The sequence below is a fragment of the Molossus molossus genome, unplaced genomic scaffold (genome assembly GCF_014108415.1).
Source record: "Molossus molossus isolate mMolMol1 unplaced genomic scaffold, mMolMol1.p scaffold_m16_p_19, whole genome shotgun sequence".
Taxonomy (NCBI): Eukaryota; Metazoa; Chordata; class Mammalia; order Chiroptera; family Molossidae; genus Molossus; species Molossus molossus.
In genome coordinates this window covers 32060849-32087344 of record NW_023425354.1, presented here as the reverse complement: position 1 = coordinate 32087344, position 26496 = coordinate 32060849, and the positions used below count along the sequence as shown (strand labels likewise).

At 40.6% G+C, this 26496-nt stretch overlaps 1 protein-coding gene across 5 annotated transcripts in view; it reads right to left on the bottom strand.

The window, feature by feature from the left end:
- NBR1 (NBR1 autophagy cargo receptor) overlaps positions 1-26496 on the bottom strand; it is a 32073-nt gene that overhangs the window by 3714 nt on the left and 1863 nt on the right. For 4 of the 5 annotated variants that reach the window (XM_036267831.1, XM_036267828.1, XM_036267827.1 and 1 more), the window contains 19 exons: positions 23496-23606; positions 18259-18321; positions 17410-17428; positions 16247-16269; positions 13982-14176; positions 13360-13437; positions 12694-12908; positions 12042-12209; positions 11271-11480; positions 10446-10605; positions 10057-10347; positions 8710-8859; positions 8162-8237; positions 7527-7637; positions 7123-7287; positions 4749-5166; positions 3863-3957; positions 3149-3206; positions 2319-2427 (listed from right to left, as the gene is read on the bottom strand). In XM_036267831.1, the coding sequence (XP_036123724.1) occupies positions 2319-2427; positions 3149-3206; positions 3863-3957; positions 4749-5166; positions 7123-7287; positions 7527-7637; positions 8162-8237; positions 8710-8859; positions 10057-10347; positions 10446-10605; positions 11271-11480; positions 12042-12209; positions 12694-12908; positions 13360-13437; positions 13982-14176; positions 16247-16269; positions 17410-17428; positions 18259-18321; positions 23496-23597 (2706 nt within the window). In that variant the 5' untranslated portion in view covers positions 23598-23606. The remainder of the gene's footprint in view (positions 1-2318; positions 2428-3148; positions 3207-3862; positions 3958-4748; positions 5167-7122; positions 7288-7526; positions 7638-8161; positions 8238-8709; positions 8860-10056; positions 10348-10445; positions 10606-11270; positions 11481-12041; positions 12210-12693; positions 12909-13359; positions 13438-13981; positions 14177-16246; positions 16270-17409; positions 17429-18258; positions 18322-23495; positions 23607-26496) is intronic. The other variant, XM_036267832.1, reaches the window with a different exon arrangement.

Sequence of the window (26496 nt, the reverse complement as noted above, 5' to 3'; positions counted from 1 at the left end):
GGTCTCTCAGGACCGCAGGTCGACGCTCTAACCGCTGAGCCAAACCGGCCAGGGCTCCTTTGTTTTTTTTTAACTCCTCACCCGAGGACATTTTTTCATTGATTTCTAGACAGAGTGGAAGGGAGGGAGGGGGGAGAGAGAGAAAAACATCCATGTAAGAGAGAGACACACATCGATTGGTTGCCTCCTGCACGACCCTGACTGGGACTGGGGATCAAGCCTTTAACCCAAGTATGTGCTGCCCTTGGCTGGGAATCAAACCCTCAACCCCTTGGTCCACAGGCTGTCATTCTAACCTCTGAGCCAGGGCATCTTTTTCTCTTTGTAATCCAGCTATTTGAAAATGAGGCATTTTTGTTGCCCGGCAGGTGTGGCTCAGTGGATTGAACATCGTCCCATGTGCTGAGAGGTTGTCGGCTCGATTCCTGGTAAGGGCACGTGTCCAGGTTTTGGGCTCAATCCCTGGTGGGGGGGTATGCAGGAGGCAGCCGATTGATGTTTCTCTTTGTCTCTCTCTAAAATCAATAAAAATATTTTTAAAAGCCCTGGCCGGTTGGGCTCAGCGGTTACAGCGTTGGCCCATGGACCAAAGAGTTGTGGGTTTGATTCCAGTCAAGGGCACATACCTCAGTTGCGATTTGTCCCTGACCCTGGTTGGGGTCGTGAGGGAGGCGGCCACTCAATATGTCCCTTTCACATCGATGTTTTTCTTTCTCTCTGCCTCTCTCTCCTTCCCACACTATCTAAAAAAAAAAAGTGGAAAAAATGTCCTTGGGTGAGGATTAAAAAATTAAAAAAAGGGGGGGAGGGGCATTTTTGTACTGTCTAAGTCCTTTAACCTATTCACATTTTTCTTCAGCATATGATGCTACTGGCCATGTCCTCATTAAAACTCCCTTCCATAAACTCCAGCACAGAACTCCTCATTTGCTTCTGAGTTTTCAGTCTTCTCTTTAATGAAACCCTCCCCTTCTTTCCATGATCCCTAAAGGCTGCTTTTTGCTTTCCCCCTTCTTTCTGGAAAATCTGATCCAATCACATGGTTCCTGCTATAATCTGTATACAAATGACTTTATCTCTAGGCCAAATTTCTCCCATAACCCAGATGTACATACCCAATTGCACTCTGGATAACTTTACCTGGATGTGCCTGAAGTTCAGCACTATCCAAAGTGACCTAATTTTCTTATCCTCCTGCTCAAATATATTCTTCCTACCTATCTTCTCTTGAAGAATGGTACTACTGATAGCCTAAGCCAGAAATGTGGGATTTATCCTTGACTTCTAGCCATTTAATCAGTCTCCAAGTTCTGCCATTTTCCTCTTTACTTCTCTCCTACCTTTTCTACTTACACATGGACTCTTCAATGGATTTCCCAGCTCCACCAGCCTCCACACTACAGTGATTTCACTACAAACAAATCTGATCATGTTAATTACTTCCCTAAGACCCTTCAATGGCTCCTCCCACTAGTGTTAAAATAAACCCCAAACCACTTAACACAATATCCTGCTTACATTGCAAATGTCTTCACTTACTTTTCTCAGTCCAAATTCTCCTTCCAGACTCACACTTCCAAATCTTTTTACGGGCTACTACTCTGTCTGTAATGCCTTTCCTGCACCTGTCTTTCCTGGCAAACACTTATTTTGTCCTTTAAAACTTAGTTCAGGAATCACCAACCAGGAAGCCATCCCTGGCTCCACCCAGGAGCCTACACCAGGCTAAGGTGTTCCATCTGTCAACAACACAGTATCTTACACTCTACTGTACATGTGTTTACCTCACTCGTCTCCCATTCTCTAAGGCAGCAGTTCTCAACCTGTGGGTCGCGACCCCTTTGGGGGTCAAACAACCCTTTCGCAGGGGTTGCCTAAGACCATCGGAAAACACATATTTCCGATGGTGATTCATAACAGTAGCAAAATTAAGGTTATGAAGTAGCAATTAAAATAATTTTATGGTTGGTGGTCACCACAACATGAAGAACTGTATTTAAAGGGTCGTGGCATTAGGAAGGTTAAGAACCACTGCCCTATGGGCAGGACTGGGGTCTTATTCATCTAGATGTGCCAGCACTCAGAAGAGCTCCCTACACATAGTAGTTCCTCAGCAAACAATACATGTTTTTCCTTTTCTCCCTTAAGAAATTTGGCCAAAGTCATACAGCTAGAGAGTGGTGGAACTGTGTGTTAACCAAAGACTAAACCTAAAGTTTATGCTTCCTACAATGCCATGGTACTCTCCAACCCAGACAGATGCCATAGTTTCCACTGATGACTTGGATTTGGTTCAGGGAAATAAAACATGCACTGACCTGTGCAGTGACTGGTGGTCCAGCAAACAAGGCTTTGTATGCAGAGGCAGCAACTGACAAAGCGCCCTTCACCAGTCCCCCAGCAATGCTGCTCCCATTGTGGTGGTGTCTGTGGAAGAAAACAAAATGATCTCCCTAAAGAAACACAAACCATCATCTTCCTACAGGGTAAACTAAGTTCTGATCCTTAAAAGCAAATGAGATTTCCTTGAGAAAAAAATCTATGAAAAAGAATGTAACTGTTTTCATATTAATTTTATAGCTACAAATCTTGGTTTGATGTAGGGCCCAGCTCAACTGCTGCAAGATATGAGCACTGCAGAAAACATACCACTCTAGTTAGCATTCCAGCTTTCAGTTTCAGCTGAAAGTTAATGTGGTCAAGGGCATCGTGGGGTATTGGCAGTCTATCTGCTCAATTATCATCTCAGAGACACTTCCCAAAGGAAATGTGGTTTTTTTCTGGACACTGTAGGGAGGAGCCCACCTTGACAATGCTCTGAAATGATTAGGAGCAGAAAAGCAGGTGTGTCTAAGAAAAAGTTGTTAAGATGCATAGTGGGCTTGGCCTTCCTGCCTTCTCCTCTGGTACTAAGGGTGAGTTGCATTTGAGGGCACTCCTTTCTGGTGTGGAATGTGAATACTCTTGAACATCAGCTTTAGCTCTCTGCTCAGTGTTGCTCACACGTTTTAGAAATAAGAACAAGAAGGAATGATGGCTCTCCTTCTCTGTTCTCTGGACTGGCACATGCTCCTAGAGGCTTGTTTAAGCAGAAGCATAAACTAGGATATCCTGCTTCTGAAAAAGAGGCTGCACAAGGTCCAGTTACCTTGAGTGGTCATAGCTCTTCTGTCTGCTGTTTACAAGTCCTGATGAGCCTCTGGGCTCTAAAAGCAAAAGAGCTGTTGGTTAGATGCAGCATCCATAAGCACCTAGTATTTCCTATCTCACAGCAAGGTTATTATTGAGGCAGGTGGCAATCTGATCACAGTGTTTAAAGCCTTTTTTTTAATATTTGGGAAAATTTCCAGGTGGTTTAAGGGATAAGGAGAAACTATTCAGAATGCAATGCAAAGTCACTGTTTACTGAATCAGAAAAGGCAATCATATAATCCTATCATGCAGTTTATTAGTTCTTAAGTACTTTTAGGTTTCTTTATTTTGAGGAAGAGTGGGAAATGACTTTTGAGGGTCTACTCACAACTTCAAGGTGCTATTTTCTTTATTTTTTAGAGAGAGAAATAGACCTGCAGGTGTTATAAACCTGCCAAACCACTACAAGGCCACACAGTGAGCAAACATGGAGCTGGGGCTGGAACCTAGACTGGTCAGGCTCCAAAGCCTGTGTTCTTTTTACTATAGCACAATGCCAACCTCTATGAGGTCTCATTTAATAAATATTAAGCTAGAGAATAGAAAAGAGTGAAATGGCAAGTTTCTAAAAACTGCCAAGAATCACAAAGACAGAGAGAGTGCCTATTTGTACCTGGTTTCCATTAGAAAGGGGCATAGAAAAAGAGATAAAGCTCTGGCTGGTCATTACCTCCTGTGATCTGATCAGGGACTGAAGAAACTTCTGGTATGGTAACTGGTAAATCCACTTCTGGGGAGCCATGTTGCTGTGCACAAGGAGGGCTCCTTCAGAGAGACACAATAAAGAAAGTTGAAAAGGCACCTGTGGTAAAGGTGGGGAAACAGTACACGAAGCATAGCAGTGCCAATTCTGTACAGAAGCTTCACATGCCTTAATTTAGGGATCAGGTTAGAAGGGCTCATTCTCCTTCCGGTTTTCCTCTTTAGCCACAGTCAAGTTAGAAATACTGGCTTCAGTCTAGTCACTTACCCCTACATTAACTAGTACTGATAAAGGGAAATGTCTAGCTCCCTGGGAGAATGGTTTAAATTACAGTCCACGTTCCACCATTTTCCATCCTCCAAGAGAGCAATGACATACAGAATCCAGTGGAGAATTAAAGTAACTTCTCTCTGGTTTCATAGTATCCTCTTTCCATTAGATTAAACTTCCTAATTATACTTTGTTGGGTTAATATGAGAGTGAGTTTTTGCTGCCTTTGCCCATGGGTCAATAGAACAGGGAGGGAAGGTCCAGGGATGTTTGTGTTTAAAAACTGGCTCTCGATGATCAAAACATAAGTAGATAGATGACACTCAGATAGTTAAGGTTAACTAAGACAAGTATTTGAATCCAGAATCCATAAATACTGGAAAGTACAACTTTTATTCATCTAAATTCAAACTTTACTGTGGGAAAGTCTCTTCCCATGCTGACAAAAACAAACAAAAAACCCGCACCCACAAAAAACAAAGAGGTTTGAGAAAAAAAACAAACAGGTTTGAGATCAAGTGGATTCCTCTCTCCTTATTCCACATCTGAAAAACAGCCCAGCTGAGGGGGGTATGGATGGTACCTGGGCAGCTGTGGTGGAGGCCCCACCACCTCTGGGGTTAGGGGCACTGTGTCCAGAGTCTGTGAGGTCATGAGGATGTCGTTGATGCTGTACCCCTGTGGCTGGTTCTCCCCTCCAGGGGGTCTTTCCCCAGCCTCGACTGGTTCCTGCCCAGCCTCAATCCCAGGCTCGCCTTCAGCCACTCGCTCCAGGCCTGGCTGTGAGAGGGCAGAGCTATACATGGAGTCCCCCAGGGGGCGGCTGGTGTCAAAGCACTCAGGCAGGATGATGATGTAATCCTCTGAAGAAGCAGAGGACTGACTCTGAACTTCATCTTTGAGCTCATCCTCCTCCTCCATGACAGCTTCTTCCTCAGAGATATGGACCATCTCCTCTCTCTCATCTCCAAGTGGCCCCTCTTCAGTCAAGGCAAATTTCACTAAAGGATGAAAGAAACCAATTTTAAAGCACAAGCTAAAAGCAGCCCTTGGAGCTACCTTACCTGGTAAAGTCTTGTGGGTCATGAGCTATGGTCATGAAAGCCAGAGAAGAGGGATGATTCAAGAGGGAAGGGTTGTTGCTGGAACCATATCATGGCCATAACCTAAGTCTGAAGCCTGTGCAAAGCTGGATAGAACTGAAGCTCACAAAAACAAGGTAAGCAGAAACATCCAGGCTTCTGAGAAGCTCTGTGAATCTTAAAACAACGAGGACCCTGCCCTGGCCGATTTTGCTCAGTGTTTAGAGCAATGTGGTTGGCCCTTGGACCAATGCAGCAACGGGTTCGATTCCAGTCAAGGCCAGGTACATCGGTTGTGGTTCATCCTCAGCCCTGGTTGGGGCCATGCAGGAGGCAACCAGTCAATGTGTCCCTCTCACATCAATGCTTCTCTCCCCACCCGCCCCCACCTGAAGACGAATAGAAAAATATCTTTGGGTGAGGATTAAAAAAAAACACAATAAGGAGACCCCATCTCTTTTGCTCTTCGTGTAATATTTAATATACTGAGATAGGGATCCAAGAAAAACTGATATATCAGTTTGTAGTGCTATAAAAAGAAAAATGTTAAGTGGTGAGTATTGTACGATTATATGCCTATTTTCTTCTTCTTCTTCTTTTTTTTTTGTTACTCCCTACCCGAGGATATTTTTCTATTGATTTTTTTTAGAAAAAGTGGAAGGATGGGATGGAGGGAGAGAAAGAAATATCAATGTGAGACAGACATAGCAATTGGTTGCCTCCTGCATGGCCCCAGGGCCAGAGATCGAACCTGCACCCAGGTAAGCATCCTTGACTGGGAATCGAACCTGAGACTCCCTTCAGTCCATGGACCAATGCTCCAATTGCTGAGCCAAACTGGCCAGGGCTATGCCTACTTTCTCCTCCTCCTCCTCTTTGTAAAGTAATAAGTAGTAGTCATGGTAGAAAAAAAATACCTATAATCCTAGAGATAACTACTGTGAACATATTTTTATTATTGATTTTTAAAGAGGAAGGGAGAGGGGGAGAGAGAAACATCAATGTGAAAGCAAGACATTGACTGCCTCCTGCCCACCATGCCTCCTACCAGGGATTGTGCCCATAACCCAGGTAATGTGCCCTGACCAGAATCATCTGGAACCCAGGGATAATACCCAACCAACTGAACCACACCAGCCAGGGCACTACTGTGAATATTTTGATATTAAGTCCTCCCAGACTTTTTTCTTATGCATTTATACACAAGTGTGTGTGGGAGAATATATGTGTGTGCATGTATTTTAAACGCAAGTGAAAAAGTAATATTTAAAGTTACAGGTCAGCCTGGCCGGTATGGCTCAGTGGTTGAGCATTGACCCATGCACCAAGAGGTCACCAGTTCGATTCCCAGTCAGGGCACATGCCCAGTTGTGGGCCAAATCCCCAGTGGGGGCATGCAGGAGGCGGCCAATCGATGTTCTCTCTCATTGATGTTTCTGTATCTCTCTCCCTTTCCCTTCCTCTCTCTCTCAAATCAATAAAGAAAAATAAATAAATAAATAAATAAAATAGCCCGGCCAGTGTGGCTCAGTACTTGAGCCTCGACCCATGCACCAAAAGGTCGCTAGTTCAATTCCCGGTCAGGGCACATGCCCAGATTGTGGGCCCGATCCCCAGTGGGGGCATGCAGGAGGTGGCCAATCAATGTTCTCTCTCATTGATGTTTCTACCTCTCTCTCCCTCCCTCTCCCTTCCTTTTTCTCTAAAATCAATAAAGAAAAAATAAATAAATAAAATAAAATGGCCAGGTGCAGTAGAGTCTAAAGAAACAACCATGATCTAAACTCTAACAAAGATCACACCACCTTCACTCTCAGACCTGACAATCACAATTCAGACACCACTCTCCTTTGTGGGGGAATTCAGGACACTCACTGTGCAGGGACTTCTGTCTGCAAGGTGGGTTGTGATCTGGGGCAGCATCCAAGGTAAGAGATCGGATTACAGTCTCACACACAAACTGGGTCCCACTCAGGTCATCTTCTGCTTCCTCCACTGAAGTAATATTTTCCCCCCTCCTCTTCACTGATGCTGTGGAATCTGAAAGACATGAACCTTGTCTATACTTGGTATTTAAAGTGTTGAGAACCTTTGTCCAGTCAGGTACCCATACTGATACTATGCCAAAGAATGGCTGCTATATGTGCCATGTCAAGGTGAGAGGCCTTAAAAACATAAGATGCTACAGAAAACCCATTTACAAGCTAAGGTAAGATTAGTATGGGGGTGTGGTATGAAAGGGGAGGATGCAAATACTTTATAAATATTTAACCCCTTACCAGAGAGTGCTTTAAATCCTGCCCCTTCACTTTCTTCCTGTATCTGCCCCAAGCCTGGCTTCTCTATTAAAGGACTGTCATGTGGCAGAGGAGACATGCAAGGAGTCATATCTGGAGAATGAAGACAGGAGAACCATTAATCAAGAAAAAGCATCACATCATCAAGGTGTTCAGAAGCAGCAGCTCACAGGCTTCTTGCTTCCTATTGGGCTAAAACAAATCTAGGTATGCTTTAAGACATGTTGTGAAGAATTTCTCCAGACTATTAGGTACATAATAGATCTCAGATACATGATTCAATGCAGGAAGGATCAAAAATAGCTTTCTGGTCTAGAAGACCATGTCCAGGACAGAACCATGAATGTAAAGGAACAAAGGGACACAAAAATCTAGGAAAAAATGGAGACGAGGGTCCCTTTATGGTGGGGAGGCCTTACATAAACTTGTATTGTTACCTGACAGACAACAGGGAAGGGGTAAAAAAGAAAATGGACCAATAGGTATAGTTTTAATATCACATGTGGGAGAAATCCTTGCCATCTATTTACTCAGAATAAAATACTACCAGAGTTTAGGCTGTGGTTCCTTTGTGCCTGTTAATAAAATAAACAAGGTGGATTGAGGGACATTCTTACCCACAGGGGTGTTGTGGGGCACTCTCTCCAACTCTTGGACAATGTTTATATCCAACAGCTCAAAGGACAGCAGATCCTGAGGAAAAAATGGGCAATGTTAGGCAATACACACTGGAGCCATATTTTATCTTCATGGGACTTGCAAGGCCATTGAGCTCTACATCACCCTATATTGAACTGTTTAAATTCACGCTTCATCTCAGTCAAGTGAAAACAAGAGGAAGTTAAATGGCAACTAGATGTTCAAATAACTAAATGGCAGGATAGAGTGAAAATGCAGTGGAGGTGAAGGAGAACCAATAGAAATGAAGGGGCAACTCAAGTAGTGAAGAACAAGATTGAGTTCCCAATTCAAAGAGCAAACATTTACTTTAGAAACTTGCTACTACAGATCTCCTTGCTATTCATTGTATCTGACTGAATCACAGTGGGCATATCTCTAACTTTCTAGGCACCATTTTTGGTTACACCGCCTTCTCTTCAACAAGTTGAGAACTCTTTCCCCAATGCTTTCTGTTCTTTGCCCCTCAAAGTGCTCAATCTTCTACCTGAGCAGTTAAAAGGTCCACAGATGGGATATAGAGCTCCCTCTCACTGGCAACATTTTTTGTCTTCTGTGGGATGCAGGTTCCTGTCCCTTCTGTCTGCTCAGCTGCTTCACCATGCTGAATTTCTTCTTTAGCCAGAAGAAAAGCTTCCTATAGAGAAAAACCATTGGGACAAATTTTAGGCCTTTGAACAGAACTCAAAAAGGCAAACTGACAAATACCATTGCACCTCACGTTTTAACTAATAGAAAAGTTGCAAAAATAGTACAGAGTTCACTTATTACCCCTTTCACTTAGCTTCCCATAATGACAATTTAGATTAACCATAGTAACAACAGTCAAAACCAGGACATAAACATTGGATAACTAAATTTAAACAGTAAACACTCTAAATAAATGCCCAATTAATAATACAAAGAAGTTGCCTAAAAAAAAAAACAAAAAAAATTGCACCAAGTAACAACTAGGGCAAGACTTCATTAGTATCTAGGGAGCATACACAAGGGACACTCAGGGAGATGAATGTTAAGGAGCAAAGCTACCGGTTCAGCAGTTTCACAGGCAAGCCAGGCAGCCCTACTTTCCCTAATGCAGCAAAGAGGTTGGCAATGCATCAACATGAAGAGTTTAAAAAGCATTGACAGCCCTGGCTAATTTGGCTCAGCGGTTAGAGCGTCAGCCCTCAGACCAGGAGTCGCGGGTTCGATTCTGCTCAAAGGCACATACCTTGGTTACAGTTCGATCTCCAGCCCTGATTGCCTGATTGGGGTCGTGCGGGAGGCAACCAATTGCTTTCTCTCTCTCACATCAATGTTTCTCGCTCTCTCGCTCGCTCGCTCGCTCTCTCTCTCTCTCTCTTTCTCTCTCTCTCTCTCTCTCTCTCTCTCTCTCTCTCTCTCTCTGTGAGGACTTAAAAAACAAAACAAAAAAAACATTGAGGGCCCTGGCTGGTTTGGTTCAGCGGTTAGAGAGTAGGCCTATGGACTAAGTCTTGGATTCGATTCCGGTCAAGGGCATGCACCTCAGTTGTGGTTCGTCCCTGGCCCTGGTTGTTGTCATGCAGGAGGCAACCAGTTGATGTGTCCCTCTCACGTTGATGTTTCTTTCCCCACTCTGTCTGAAGATAAATGGGAAAATATCCTCAGGTGAGGATAAAAAAAATAAAAAAAGCATTGAGAGACACCGGCACCAGATCCTAAGGATACAAAGAAAGCTCCCAAGTACTAAGCCCAATATAAGCATATCCATGTTTTGAGGGGATAGGGAGAAGCTAGCCTTTTCAGATTTCTGAAAGAATGACCGGCTGCGTGGGCTCTTTTAGTTTTGGTCACCCCTTCCAATGCTCACCTCTTGCTGGCAGGTGAGATCACTAGTTTTGCTTGAGCTGATCATGCCCTTTTCAATGTTATCAGAGCTCTCCGTGGAGCAGAAAGGATCCACTATAATACTGCACCAGACCCGAGGTCCAAACTGCTGGCCTTTGTGAGAAAGACGCCAGTGAGAAGTATATGTTCCCTCCAAGGCTGGGGCAATGAACTCCACAGACACAATTCCCACATGGCCAGCCTTCAGGCAGGGAACCAAAACATCCTTCTTTTCAGTCGAAGCCACAGTTAGGTTTCCCCACATGAACTTGAGCTGAAATAAACGGTGACAAGAGAAAGAAAGCATAAGCTTGTCAGCGGAGCATTCTCACTTCAAATCACTTCACCTTCACATTTTTGTGGGAAAAATACCTTTGTGTCTGTACTCCATTTTACATTTCCTGTATTTTTCATCCTCCAGTGTTTGATAAACTTGGTTCCTGGCTGAAGGTGAGTCCCATCAGGCAAATTCTCATCCACAAATGCTGCACTGAGGGTTGGCATAACTGGGACACAGGGCTGCAAAGGGAGCCTGAACAGAAATTCAGATACTCAGTCACTTGCTATTGGGTGTGATAGCTTCTGAATACCCAACACTGTAGTTTGAAACTGACTCTTGAGGATGTACTAATGCATTTGCCTTATAAGTAATACAAATTACACTTTTTTAACAAACAAAAGACAGATCTGACTCCTAAGCTAAAAAGCTATGATGAGAATAACTAAAATGATCTATAAATAAAAGAACCAGAGAGTCAGGCTTAAAATATTTGCTGCTTTCAATTGATATATGTCTCTCAAATCGATGTGTTTTTTTTTTCTCTCTCTCTCTCTCTGTCTCCCTCCCTGCCTTCCACTCTACCTAAACATCAATGGAAAAATATCCTTGGGTGAGGATTAATAAAACATAAAAAGGTAAAATAAAAATAAAATATTTGCTCCATTTGCTTCAAATCCAGAATGCCTCCAGAGTTCACACCACCAGTTTTGAACCTCACTGGTTTCTATCTTTCTGAAGAAGTCAACAAAGGAAATGTTAAAAATAACCACCCTTTAAGAATGTTAGGATCAGATAATGAGACATTTTAAGAATTTGGGTGTTAGGAGCTGCCAATAAATATGATGGAAGTTGGCTGAAGTTCCAGTCTTGGAGGGCTGGACCTCAAGTATTGGCTCCCACCCTGATCCTGGGCTTACATTAGGGTGTTAGACTGCAGCAGGCTCTCAGGTCGGCCCAAAGGAGACTTAGGGTTCTGGAGTCCATGGATGGAATTCCACAGATGAATTTTCCTGCGGAGTTTAAGTTGCTTTTTAAGTTCCTTGACCTCTGCTTTACGCTGTTTCTTCTCAGCTCGTAGCCTTTGCTTTTCTGCTTTAAGAAAGTTCTTGTCAACCTGTTTCTGGAGCCTGTGAGATAACAAATAACAGTCTTAAAAACAAACCTCAAATCTTGAAGCTGTTTTGAGCCACCTGTAGTCAGTGTGAGCTTCTAGTTTAGTTTCTGTTTTCTTTTTAAATATGCTTTTACTGATTTTTTTAGAGAGGAAGGGAGAGATAGAAACATCAATGTGAGAGAAACATCAATCGGCTGCCTTCTGCACACCCCCTACTGGGGATCGAGCCCAAAACCTGGGCATGTGCCCTGATGGAATTCAACAGGGACCTTAGTCCATGGGACGATGCTAAATCCACTGAGCCACGCTGACTGGGCTCTTCTGTTCTTAATTGAATTTACTGGGGTGACACTGGTTAATAAAATTATATAGGTTTCAAGTATATAGTTTAGTTTCTTAACCTCTTTCTACAGTTCTCATTTCCATTTCATTAGCATTGGAATAAATGTCCCCATCATTGCATATCAACTAGAAATGAGCAGGAAATAAGCAGACTATTTGTAGTTTATGATTCAGAGCCTGTCACCAGAACCAAGAAGCCAGAGAACACACCCCCCATGTATAAAGAGTTTACCTGGCTTGTTCCAGAGCAGCAGGAAGACGAGGGGTAGAGAACCTTGAGTGAGAGAACGGTTCAGAGGAACCCACAACAGGTCTCCGTAACTTCAGCAGGACATGGTTAGAGTCATGGACATATGGCCCTGATTCACAATCTTCACAGATATTGTAAGATGGGCATAGGCTATGGGGAAAAATAGTACAAAGGGAAGCACCTGAGGAAGGGAGATATGAGACCAAGCTTCCATATTTGCTCTATTACCAGTTAGGTGGTAACCCGAGCATGACACCCAACCATGTCATGTCTCAATTTTCCTCATTAATAAAATGAGAACAATAACATTTAACCTATATCTATTTCAAAGGACAATCTATGGGAGGAAGCAAGATATTAAAGTATTTAGAACAACAGAGAGACAATTTTTGTGACTTAATTTTGTTTTAGGGAACACAATTTTGTCTGGTTCTATTAATTCGAATGTATAGCTGAACACAACAATCTGAATAGTTATTCAAATAGTTATTTTTTCTTGTGGGTGAGGAATACCTTAATCCAAAGCTGCTATATCTGATGCTCAGAGACAGTACATCCAATTTCCTGTTACCTACCCAGAATGCCAAAAAGGCCTGCTCTAATGTCTCCTAATAGCTACCATGTTACTGCTTACCTGCACTGGTAGCGCACACCAAAGATCCTCCTTTGGCAGCTGCTACAAGAAATATGCCAGTTGAACTGGTTTTCTGGCAAAAACAGTGTTTCTTCTGAAATAGGCATTGAGACTTCTGAGGGACAGGAACCCAAGGATGGGTTCTGGAGGACAAGCTTCTCATGTAATTTCTGTTCAAGCTTCTCAACAGTTTCTTTAACCACTTGCTCTCTGAACTAGAACATAGAACAGAAGATGGGGGAAAACCCCTCAGTTCCAATATTGGGAAAAGGCATGAAGATATCAAATAAATCTCACTATCTCTGGTAGAAGAACATAATACACAGCTAGTGTCTACTGAAGGAATGTGGACAGAAATATAGCAAAAGAAGGTCTATTTCTCCTATAGCTAAAATAGTTTAAAAAATTATCAAAAAATCCTTTTGATGAGTAAATTTCCAGCTTCTTCCTTCTCAAACACAGAGATTTGTCCCCTTTCCCTTACATCCGTAGAATTAAATGCCCTTTTTTTTCTGGCATATCATTGCAAAAGTTAAGACCTTTACTGGAACTGCTCTAGTTGGGAAATTATTAGCTACCAGAGGCAGCAGCCATCTGGGTTTGGCTTTTTATTTCTTCTACATTCCACACATTGTTGCTAAAACCCAAGTCACAGAGAACACTCACTGTCTCCAGGTAGCTTGTGAACCAGTCTGGGGGCTTATCTTGAGTCTGGTCTGCATCAGATGGAGAAAGTGGAAACTGCTGCAAGAAAACACAATCCAATGTCTTGGAGGTTACCTTGTATTTCTACTTATTTTTATTTATTGACTTTAGAGAGAGAAGAAGGGAGAGGGAGAGAGACAGAAACATGTATGAGAGAGAACATCGACTGGCCTCCCCCTGCATGCCCCCACTGGGGATGGGGCCCACAACCTGGGCATGTGCCCTGATGAGGAATCAAACCAGCAACCTCTTGGTGCATGGGTCGACGCTCAACCACTGAGCCACACCGGCTGGGCTATATTTCTATTTAAAATAATTTTCCTGAAATGTATTATTTTGAGGGTTTTTTCCCAAACAAAAGATGTGTTTAAAAAAAAAGAGTACGAAGGAGTATGAAAGCAAAACAAAGTATCTACGTAATCCTATTTTCTCCCCTTCCAGAAGTACCACTGTTACCAGTTTCAAAAAGTCATAAAGACATGGTCACCATAACTCCCAATCTTTCTGAAAAGCTCAAATCTTACACCAGAGAGAATGAAACATAAGATGAGAAAAATTGTAGTCAGGTCCATTCCCTTCATACCTGTGCTGCAGGCTCCTCTGGGGTCTTCACCTCTGATCCTAGGACTCTCATCAGTGAAGAATAATGTGCAAGTGGCTTCTTCCCTGCCCTGGAAGCTGATTGTTTTTCTGCTACAATGGGGAGTGGAGCTTCATCAACAACACGGTAGCCTTCATGGACTTGCATCTGCAGTTGGTTTCCCTGCTTAACTGCCATCTGAGAGCATGTTATGAAATAAATAAATAAAATATTGTGTGATTCTCCTTTCCCAGAGGAAAATTCAAAGATACTTAACCAGAAGAAGTGTGGTAAGTTATGCTGGAAAATATATTTAATTAAATCAAATGACATATACCATGTCAGCCTGCTGTTTCTTTGCCAAGAATGTTAACTAGAAATGGTTTTGTTATTAAAAATACAAAAGTAGGTTTTTAGTGCAGCACTTTATTAGATGGGATGTTTTCATTAACTGGGTTACTACTTTTCTGTTTAATTGGTTTTTATGTAGGTCTTCAAAAATCTCAACTTTTCAAAAACAACAATCCAAGACTACCAGAACCTGAGAAACTTAAAGCTATGTCCTATAATTATTTATCTTCCCACTAAGAATAATATTTTGGAAAGCATGTTTAAGTGGTCACTTCTTTTTGAAGAATATCTTCTTAAAAATCCTATTTTGAAAAAACTACTTCAAGGAGCATTTGAGGTTCCATGAACGTACTCCAGTGTCCAAGAGATTAGAAGTCAAGTCTATGGGGTTTTAGCATCCCCCACTTGTCACTTACTACCTATTTTACACATTAGCTTAAGATTTCCTCTTAAAACATCATTCCATGGCCATTAAGTTTGAAAGATATTATTTAAATCAGGGATCATAAACTTTTTAAAGGGTTACATAATAAATATTTTAGTCTTTTATAAAGGCCATACTCTTTCTGTCACAACTACTCAACTCTGCTACTATAGCACAAAAGGAACCACAGACAAGATATAATGAATGGGCATGACTGTATTCCAATACAATTTTATTTGTAAAAATATATGGCCAGCTCACTAGGTATAGTTTGCCAACCTCTATTTTAGACCTTAAATCAAGAAGCTTTTAGTAAAATGTGTGGTAGAGGAGCCTGTAAAAAGAATTACTCAAGGAAATGTGTCTCAATATAAATGTGAAATCTTAAGTATTAAATAGTACTCTCATTAAATATATGTGTACAAACACACACACACACACACACACACACACACACAGAAAACACCTTGCTTCCTGAAGCAAGATAGGCTTATATAAACTCTAGACTACTGAAGTCCAAGATTTCTGCCTGACTAGGTAAACTAACAGTGACTATAGGAAAGGTATTAGTTTTGAAGATCTTAGAAGATTTTTTAAGTGAAGAAACTACTATAGCTTCTGAGCATAGAAAAAGAGAAAAGCCAGGAAAAGTTGGATAAGACTGAAGGAGTATGGAGGGACAGCATGCTGGAACAGCTTAAAAGCAGAGAGGAAACAAGAAAACCACATGAAATTGGGACAGAGGGAAATTATGAAGCATGAGATATTATTAACAGAAATGGGTAACTAAGAGAATCCAGGGAAGTGCCTGAATATAAAACCAAAAGACTAGCTGGTAAAGGATTTCTGAGTAAAAACCAAGACATTGGCTAAACTACTGAAACAAGTGGCACCCAGAACAGCAATTTTGACTGGAAACCAAAAAGGGCAAATCCAGCTTCCAGTGAAAAAAGTCTTGCCTTTCCCTCCCTAGACCAAAAGTGATTATGGAAAATAGCTTAATCGTGGACTAGAAGTTCATAAAGGATAATCAAACTTTAAAGAAAAACCTTCATTACAAAGGCAGTAATGAAAGGACAGTTGGCACACCTTAAAGAAGTGACCTTGAGAAATGCTCTAATTCATCACTGACAAATAAGGGATTGCTTGCTTTACACCTTAAATTCCCCCACATTATACTGTAACATTCTATAGGGGAATCAAAGTGAAGAAGATAAAAATGTCAACCAGAAAGCATCAATCCAGAGAGCACTTTGTATTTTTAAATGCTAGGATGATGGTACCAAGACCAGCAATGAGATGGAATAATAAGTGAAAAAAACCTTTACATTAGGAGCTGCCTTCTGCTGAGTGGTATGCCCTACTCATTAGTTTCCCTAAAAATAGGTTTTGCTCTATTTATATTCATTTTCTTCAGGACAAATGGAATTCAGGTTCAAGTTTTAGTCAATAAGCATTTTTAAGATTTAAAAATAAGAGGCAAGAACCATTACCTTAAGTGCTTCTTCATATTCTCCTAAAAGGACAAAAAATACATACTGTGATATTTTTCCACCAGTCCAAATATTCTATTAAGTATAACCAATCCTTACTTTTAAGAATTCTTAGGTTACAATCCTTACACATGAACAGCTATCTTTTTGCTGACAAACTCCCTTCTCATTACATTGCAAATAACTTCTTGCAGGTTAGTTCTCCCTTTTAAATCCCTCTTTGCTACTGGAGCCTTCCATCTGTGAAACCTCCACCCAGTTCCCTCACACTAGGCTTAGTGAAGCTCAGGACTTAGGGGAGTTCATGAATAGTGTTATTACTATCATTTCAGCTCATTAAAATAAGCTTTTGGGGCTAGCCTGGGAACCTAGCCTTCAAATATAACATTGTTGCCCTGGCCAGTTTGGCTCAGCTATTGAGTGTCGGCCTGTGGACCAGAGAGTACCGGGTTCGGTTCCCGCTAGGGGCATGTACCACAAAAAAAAAAAAAAAACCCCACAAAAAACAACAACAACAAAAAATATAACATTGTTCCTGTGGGAAAATGCACTCAACCTCTGAACCACCACCTTATAAATAAGCTCCTGGAATAGCACTTGTTTATAAACTGACATTAACATATATACCAAGTCAGAGACAAATGTAATACCAGAAGAACAAATTGTATGTGTTGAACTGGGAGGCATATTATCAGAAGATTATCATCTTAAACATAAGAGAACCTCCCATTAAAGCTGTCCTTAGGCTCTGCCTGACTGGGTGGGCACAGGTGATTGGAACATCATCCCACACACCGAAAGGTTGTGGGTTCAATCCCGGTCAGGGCACATACCTAGGTTGAGGGTTTGATCCCCAACCAGGGCACATAAGGAAGGCAACTGATGTTTCTCTCTCTGAGAAAAAAAAAAAAGTAAATAAAAACAACATATCCTTGGGTGAGTCTTAAAAAAAAAAAAAGCTGTCTTTAGGCTCCAAAGGCACCAACCTATATACAAAAAACTGTTACAAAATAAAAATCTGCTATGTAACTCATGCCCATGGATAAGCGAATGCAATGTTAATTTACTATATACCACATTCTACTCTAAAATGAATATTGCAACAAGATTGAGTGTATAAGGAAATGCATACGCCCCTGAACAGATAAAGGCTTTTGACTCACCTTGACTGTTGATGGATACCTGTAGAAGAAAAAAAAGCAACAGTGAATTATAAACCTCTCATCAACTGAGCAGGTTACTACTAGGACCAGAACAGATGCAAAATCTCAGGTCAGGGGTTTAGCTTTTCTAGTACCATGAACTAGTTGTAACTAATAATTAAATAACTTTATTGCTTAACTACTCTATTCTTCTTTATTTCAGGTACACTAAGAAGCAGTATAATATAGTGGTTAGGAGCCTGGGTTCTGGAGCCAGAGGGTATGAAATGAACCTCTACTACTTCCCACTTTTTGTGCCTTTGGGCAAGTTACTTAACCTCTCTGAGTCTGGGTAAATAACAATGGGTAAATTTCTCATGGGTAAATAACAATGATAATGAAGTACCTAATACTAATACACAGAATTGCTTTTATTTTTTTTGGTATGTGTCCCTAGTGGGAACAAAACCCAGGACTCTGGTCCACAGGCCGATGCTCCAACCGCTGAGCCAAACCGGCCAGGGCCGTAGTATTGCTTTTAGACTGGCACACTGGAACCACTCAATAAAGGTTGGCTAGTATTATTTTTATTATTATAAATTAAATGGCAACTTGTGATATATGTAAACTTAAGATCACTATATAGTTTTAAAAGTTCTCTCTCAAATTTACTTCTTCAGTGTTGCTTCCCAATTTCTTACTCCATCTTAAATGCCACAAGTCAGCTCAGAATATGAAAATATCAAATACATTTAAACCACTACACAAATGAGATAAACAGTATTCTGAATTCTTCGAGATCCACATTAGTCTTGAGAAGTAAGATCCCTATTCTGGATACCTGACAATGGGTATCATAATATACTTTACCTCTTCATTTTCCTCATCCAGGTATTTTATCTGAATAGTGTTCAGATCAAATGAAACTTTTACCTGCAAATGAAATGAACACACTATAATGATCAAGATATCAAAAAGGTAGTTTGTAAAAACCTAGACATCATAAAAGGATCAGCATATTTCACAACATAAAAATTAAACATTTCCTATGGTTAAAAAAAACAAACCACCATAAACAAAGTAAAAAGACAAATAATAGACTGGGAAAAATATCTGCAACTCATAACAGACAAAGGGTTAATATCTGCACTACATAAAGAGCATCTACAAAACTGCTAATCTTAAGATTAACAACCCAGGCAAAAGTGAACAAAAATGTACAGAAATTTCATAGGAAAAGAAATCACGTATGCCTAACACACATATAAAAAGATGTTAAACTTTAACGATAGTCAGAACAATGCAAATTAAAGCATTCTCAACAGAATGACAAAAAAAAATTAACATTCAATGTTGTCTAAAATTTAGTGCACTGTAATATATTTCTGTGAGGTGTTCCAACTGTTTTACAACACACCTGGCAGTATTCATTAAAAATTAAAATCACATGTCTTGGGACCCGTCAAACTCATTTTATATAAAATAGAGAATAAGTTATATACAAAGAGCTATCCTCTATAGTTTATTTTATAGTGATTAAAAGACTACCTTGAAGGCATTATGCTAACTGAAATAAGTCCGACGGAGAAAGACAAATAACATGTGATTTCACTTACATGTGGGCTCTTAAAAATAAACAGACAAATGAACTCAGACACACATAGAACGCATTGTGGTTGCCAGAGGCAGGAGGTTGAAGGTGGGTGAAATGGGTGAAGGTGGTCAAAAGATACAAACTTCCAGTTAAAAAAGTTGTAACTATGTGTGATGATGGATGTTAACTACACTTATTATGGTATATATAAATATAGAATCCTATTATATACCTGAAACTAACATGTCATTTATATCTCAATTAAAAAAACTATAAATAATTTTTCAATAAGGGGTGATTAAATTATGATAATATAATACCAACAATATTGTGGATAATCTATGCTTTAAAAAGATGAGCTTGGCAGTGGTTAGAGCGTCGGCCTGCGGTCCAGAGAGACCCGGGTTCGGTTCCCGCTAAGGGCACGTACCTCGGTTGCAGTTTGTCCCCGGCCCTGGTTGGTCGTGCGGGTGGCAGCCACTCGATGTGTCCCTTTCACATCGATGTTTCTCTCTCTCTCTCTCTCTCTCTCTCTGCTTCTCTCTCCCTCCCACTCTATCTGAACAAAAAATGGAAAAATAAATAAATAAATAAATAAAAAAGAGAATGGGTACATGAAGGTTTATTATAAAAAAAAAAAAAAAGATGAGCTTGGCCTGGCCTGTGTGGTTGAGTGGTTGAACTTTGATCCAAACACCAAGAGGTCACCTGTTTGATTCCTGGTTAGGGTACATGCCCAGATTGTGGGCCCAACCCCCAGTGGAGGGCATGCAGGAAGTGGCCAATCGATGTTCTCTCTCATCGATGTTTGTAGCTTTCTCTCTCTCCTACTTCCTCTCTCTCTCAAACCAATAAAGAATAAAATATTTTAAAAAATAAAAAGATGAGCTTGGCCTGGCTGGGGTTGCTCAGTGGTTGAAAGTCAACCCATGCACCAAGTGGTTGCCAGTTTGATTCTGGGTCAGGGCACATGCCCAGGTTGTGGGCCAAATCCCAAGTGGGGCACATGCAGAAGGCGGCCAGCCAATGTTCTCTCTCACTGATGTTTCTCTCTCTCTCTCTCCCCCTCTTCCTTTCTCTAAAATCAGTAAAGAAAAAAAATTAAAAAAAAGAAAAGTGTATCACCTCACACCTGTCAGAATGGTCGCCATCAACAAATCATCAAACAACAAGTGTTGGTGAGGGTGTGGAGAAAAGGGGACTCTAGTACACTGCTGGTGGGAATGCAGACTGGTGCAGCCACTATGGAAAACAATATGGTGTTACCTCAAAAAATTAAAAATTGAACTTCCATTTGACCCAGTGATCCCACTTCTAGGAATATACCCTAAGAAGCCTAAAACACCAATCAGAAAGAATATATGTACCCCCATGTTTGTGGCAGCACTATTTACAATAGCTAAGATGTGGAAACAGCCCAAGTGTCCATCAGTAGACGAATGGATAAAAAAGCTGTGGTACATATACACAATGGAGTACTACGCAGCTGTAAGAAAGAAAGACCTCTTATCCTTTGAGACTACATGGAGGGACCCGGAAAGTATCATCCTAAGTGAAACAAGCCAAACAGAGAAAGACAAGTTTCATATGATCTCACTTATTTGTGGAATATAATTAACAGTCTGAGGAAGGGGGTAGTCCCAGAGACGCGGAAGTGGGATACAGACTGACAATCCCCTAAATAGGGGGGTGGTGGGGAAGAGATAAACCACAGAACTTATATGCATGTATGCATGAACAGTGGACATGGACAACAAACTGGGGAAAGGGCAGGAGGGAGGGGGAGGGGGGAATCAGTGAGGGAAAAAGGAGAAACATCTGTAACAAAAATTAATTAATAAACAAACAAACAAACAAACAAATAAATAAAGTAGCCCTGGCCAGTTTGGCTCAGTGGTTGAAGTATCGGCCTGCGGACCAGAGAGTCTTGGGTTCGGTTCCCGCTAGGGGCACATACCAAAAAAATAAATAAGTAACGTAAAATATGAGCTTGGCCCTAGATGGTGTGGCTCTGTGGTCAGAGCATTAGTTCACACCCCAAAGGGTCGCAGGTTTGATTCCTGACCCCAACTGCATGGGAAAGGCAACCAGTCCAAGTGTCTCTCTCACATTGATATTTCTCTCGCTCTCTCCCCTGCTTTCTCTAAAAATCAATGGAAAAAAATATCCTCAGGTAAGAATTAACAAAAAATTTAAAAAATGAGCCTGGAGCCCTGGCCAGTTTGGTCAGTGGTTAGAGTGTCAGCTCGAGGACCAGAGTCCCAGATTCGATTCTGGCCAGGGGCATGTGCCTCGGTTATGGTTTGTCCCTGGCCCTGGTTGGGGTTGTGCGGGAGGCAACCAATCGACGTGTCTCTCTCACATCGATTTCTCTCTCTCTCTCTCTCTCTCTCTCTCTCACTCTCTCTCTCTCTTTCCCTCTCTCCCTCCTGCTCCATCTGAAGATAAAAGAAAAATGTTCTTGGGTGAGGATTAAAAAAATAAAATAAAACAAGAAGTGAGCTTGGATTCTTATCTAGTCACTGAAAACTACGTTTAAAAGATATTGTTGAGTTAAAAAAAAAAAAAAAGCTACATACTATAATGTTTATAGTATGATATCTATATAAACTGGGAAATGTGGGTAAGTACATATAAGGCTGTTAACACTGATTACCCCAGAGAGGTGGGAACAGTGGATGGACGGATATTAATTTTTTCTTTATATTTGTTTGGATTGTTTCAATTCTATTTATTATGGGCACATATTACACTTTTATAGTTTAAGATTTACAATAAAGAAAAAGAAGCAAGCTGTCAAGCTCATTTACTAGGAAAAAAAGATTAACTGTGTTTGATTTTCAGATCATTTGACAAACAAAACCCAACTTTCCGGATAACCATCTGTCTAGGACAGTATAAAGAAGCTATCTGGCCCTGGCCGGTTTGGCTCAGCGGTTAGAGCTTCGGCCTGCAGTCCAAAGAGACCCGGGTTCAGTTCCCGCTAGGGGCATGTACCTCGGTTGTGGTTTGTCCTGGGCCCTGGTTGGGTCGTGTGGGCGGTAACCACTCGATGAGTCCCTTTCACGTCGATGTTTCTCTCTTTCTCTCTTTCTCTCTCTCCCTCTCTCCCTTCCCACTCTATCTGAAAAAAAAAACAAAAAAATGTCCTCGGGTGAGGATAAAAAAAAAAGCTATCTGTTGGAAGACAGAGGACTAGATCAGACCATAATTTGCAGTCTCTCCACCATTGCTTTTCCTTTTTAGTAGCCATAACATATAACCAGTTAAGAGGTTTTTACTAACTAGGTAAAAGTAGATTTTTACCAAAAGGGTTTACAGGAAATTATACAGGATGTATAACATTCACTGCTGCAAACCAAATAAGAGTACAAAGGGGAAACCAAGAGGAGGAAAAGCATTAACACACACACACACACACACACACACACACACACAAGGAATACAAATGGAATACATAAGCTGCTATCTAAGCACCTGTAGGAGTTTTTCTGTTCAACTTTTTGATAATCTCTGACCTAGCAATAAAAACAATCAATCAGCTCTTGCGAAACATGTTATATCCTTTATGGTTCACAAACCACAGTAACATATTTGCTCTCAGGCAAGAGAACATTCCTCTGAGGCCTGGTTAGGGTGGGGCCCACACCAATTCATTCCTCAAACGGCTTCTAAAATTAATAGTTTTTTTTCCCCTTAAACTTCTGCCCTTTATTTATTGATTTTTTTTATGTTAATCCTCACCAAGGATATTTTCCCATTGATTTTTAGATAGAGTGGAAGGGAGGGAGGGAGAGAGAGAAACATGGATGTGTGAGACACATCAATTGGCTGCCTTCTGCATGACCCTCACTGGAGCCGGGGACTGAACCTGCAACCCAGGTACATGCCCTTGACTGGGAATGGAACCCAAGACCCTTTGGTCTGTGGACCAATATTCTGACCAATATTCTAACTGATGAACCAAACCTGTCAGGACTAAAATTAATAGGTTTTCTAAGTCCTATCTCACTTTAAAAACTAACTTTAGCCCTGGCCGATTTGGCTCAGTAGTTAGAGCATTGGCCTGGGGACCAAAGAGTTGTGGGTTCAATTTCAGTCAAGGACATCTACCTCTGTTGCAGTTCATTCCTCGACCCTGGTTGGGGTCGTGCGAGAGGCAACCAGTCGATGTGTCCCTCTCACGTCGATGTATGTTTCTCTCTCTCTCTCCCTCCCTCCCACTCTACCTGAAGATAAATGGAAAAATATCCTTGGGTGAGGATTAAAAAAAAACAACAACTATCTTTCCTTTCTAAACTCTTCAAAAAGAAATTTATTTATTTGTTCCCTTTACTGAGGCACATCTCCTTTATGAATACTGAACCCTCATCAAAAATAATTTTCCAAAAGGCTCAGAAATAGTAATATGACCAACTTTGCAGCTATAAAACAAAACTGCTAAAAACAGCTACCTTTGGGGGTAAAAATCTATGCTTAAAGGATGGAGGAACAAAACAAAGTTAACACTCACCATAGCTTCGACATCAGCCCAAGTTGTATTTTCTGGATCGGAAACCAGAAAGCTTTGAGTTTCATTTTTAAAAGTCACATTTAGAGTAATCTGTGGTTCCATGCTGTGGGGCTAGAGTTGAGAGAACCAGTGAGAGAGAAAACATTACAGTGTAAATTGCATAAACATATATTCAACAAATATTTATGAGGATTTAATATAGGCTGGGCTAGGCTAGGAAGACATAGCAAGAAACAGTGGTGAATGAGAAGGCAATGTCTCTGCTCTTTGCTACTTACAATCTAGTGGATGGTTTATTTATTTATTCTTATTAATCCTCACCCGAGGATATTTTTCCATTGATTTTTAGGTAGTGTGGAAGGGAGGGCGGGAGAGAGAGAGAAACATCAATGTCACAGGTATGTGTGCCCTTGACTGAGAATTGAACCCGAGACCCTTTGGTCCTTGGGCCAACAATCTAACTGCTGAGCAAAACAGGCCAGGGCTCTATGGGTGGTTTAAAACAAATTTCAAGGTTAAATGTTTGCAGAGAGAATATAAATTTTGGCCACATCCAAGAAATCATGTAATATTTGTAAAATCCTTTAGGATTTTCTGGAACTTCATAATGATTGGTTAATCCCTGGCCAGTGTGGCTCATTTGGTTGAGCATCATTCTTGGACCAAAAGGTCACCAGTTCAATTCCTGGTCAGGGGCACATGCTCAGGTTGCAGATTCAGTCCCCAGTCAGGGTGCATACAGGAGGCAATCAATCAATGTTTTTCTTTCTCCCTCTCCCTTGCTCTCTCTCTCAAAAATATAAATAATTAAATAAACAAATAAGTAAAAATATATAATGATCAGTTAACTAAACAGATACTATCTAATAGCAGGACATCAAGATAAATAAATCGGATTAAGTCTCTACTGTAAGGGAATTTATATTTTTGTATAAAATATACAAAATACATTTTTGTAACTTGAAAGTTATCTTTGTAATTTGAAAGCAACATTCTACATTTTTCTTGAAAAAGCCAGGTTCTCTATTAGATCAATTTTAACAACTCAGAGGCCAAAACATTAACCAAGAAACTATACCAGAGTAGCATTCAACACCCTTCATCCAAGTTCATCTGCTTTTTTTTTTTTTTGGTAGTCTACTTTCTTCTTTTATACAGAATTTCAAACATACATAAAAGTGGAGAGTAATGAACATTTCTAACAGAGATCAACTCAAGGTTACCCTCACTTGAACTATATACTCCTCCATATTCCCAATTCCCCCAATGTGGACTGACTGTAGTCAACTAATGTTTTAACCAAACTATAGCAATTTAATTTTTATACTTGATTTTAGTCTAATGGCCAAAAAGCAATAGCCATCTAATTTTTTAAAATTTATTATTATGGGAAAATTTAAACCTATACAAAAAGAGATGAATATATAATGAACCCCCGTGGGCCCAACAGCTATCTTCCATAATTAACATCAACTCAGGACTTATCTTTTTACAGCAATACCCTTTTCCTACTGGATTATTATGACACTGAGAGCCAGCCATCACTTCATCCATAAAATAATTATGTACCTCTGAAAGATAAGAATTAAAAAATATATAACCATAATACTATTATCATGCCTAAGAAGTTAACAATTCCTTAAGTGAATGTCTATTCTGGTCATTTGTTTGTTTTTACTTAAGGATTAAAAAAAAAAAAAGTTTTACTTATTGATTTTAGAGAGGGAAGGAGGAGATTGGGAGAGGGAGGGAGGAGAGGAGGAGGGGGAAGAGGAAGAGAAGGAGAATTTGTTTTTCTACTTCATTGGTTGATTTATCTTAATTTATTTTTCTTTACTGATTTTATAGAGAGAGGAAGGGAGAGGGAGACATAGAAACATCGATGAAAGAGAACATTGATTGGCTGCCTCCTGTATGGCCCTCACTGGGGATTAGGCCCACAACCTGAGCATGTGCCCTGACTGGGAATCGAACTAGCGAACTCCTGGTACATGGGTCGATGCTCAACCACTGAGCCACACCAGCTGGCCATTGGTTGATTCTTATATGTGCCCTGACCAAGGATTGAAGCTGAAACCTTGGTGGCAACCTTGGTGTACCGTGACAATGCTCCAACCAACTGAGCTACCTGGCCAGCACCTGTTTTACTGATGAGTTGTTAGGTTGATTTGTTTTTATGATTTTATAAAAAAATAGTTTAAATCTAAATATAAGCTATAATGAAAAATGTCAGCCTTTAAACATATTCATTGACAAATCTTTAATAAGAATCTACAAAGAGCCAAATTTTGATCCAGGCACAGGAGATAAGAGATGAACAAGATTAAGTACCATACATTTACAGCATAATTGGAGAGGGAGAACAAGGGTTGAAAAGAATTGGATTCCAGCCACATTACTTAGCCACATAACTGTGAACAAGTCATCTAACCTCTGAGCTTCAATTCCTTAATCTGTAAAATAGGTCTAATATCTCTGCTTTGACAACCTCACAATGTTATCATAAGGATCAAATAAAAACACATGTGCAAGTTCTTTGAAAATGTTACTCAAATGTGAAATAATAAACCAGTCTTTAGAACATAAAATAATTTGTTTTCCACAGTATAATGTACTGTCCTGTGAAACAACACAAAGTCATTAATAAGGACCTTGAAGGTTTGAGGATTAAGGATTTTTTTTAAAACCAAAAACAATTATCCTCCATTTTCTTTCTTTATTGATTTTTTTAGAGAGAGGAATGAATAGGGAGAGAGAGATAGAAACATTGATGATAGAGAAACATTGATTGGCTGTCTCCTGCATGCCCCCACTGGGGATTGGGCCCACAACCTGGGCATGTGTCTTAACTGGTAATCGAACCAGAGACCTCTTGGCACATGGGTCAAAGCTCAACCACTGAGCCACATCACCAGGCTATCCTCCATTTTTTAATTCTTTGTCTCCACCTAGAGTCAACTTCACCACCAAAATGATACTGATTTCTAGCAATCTAGTACTA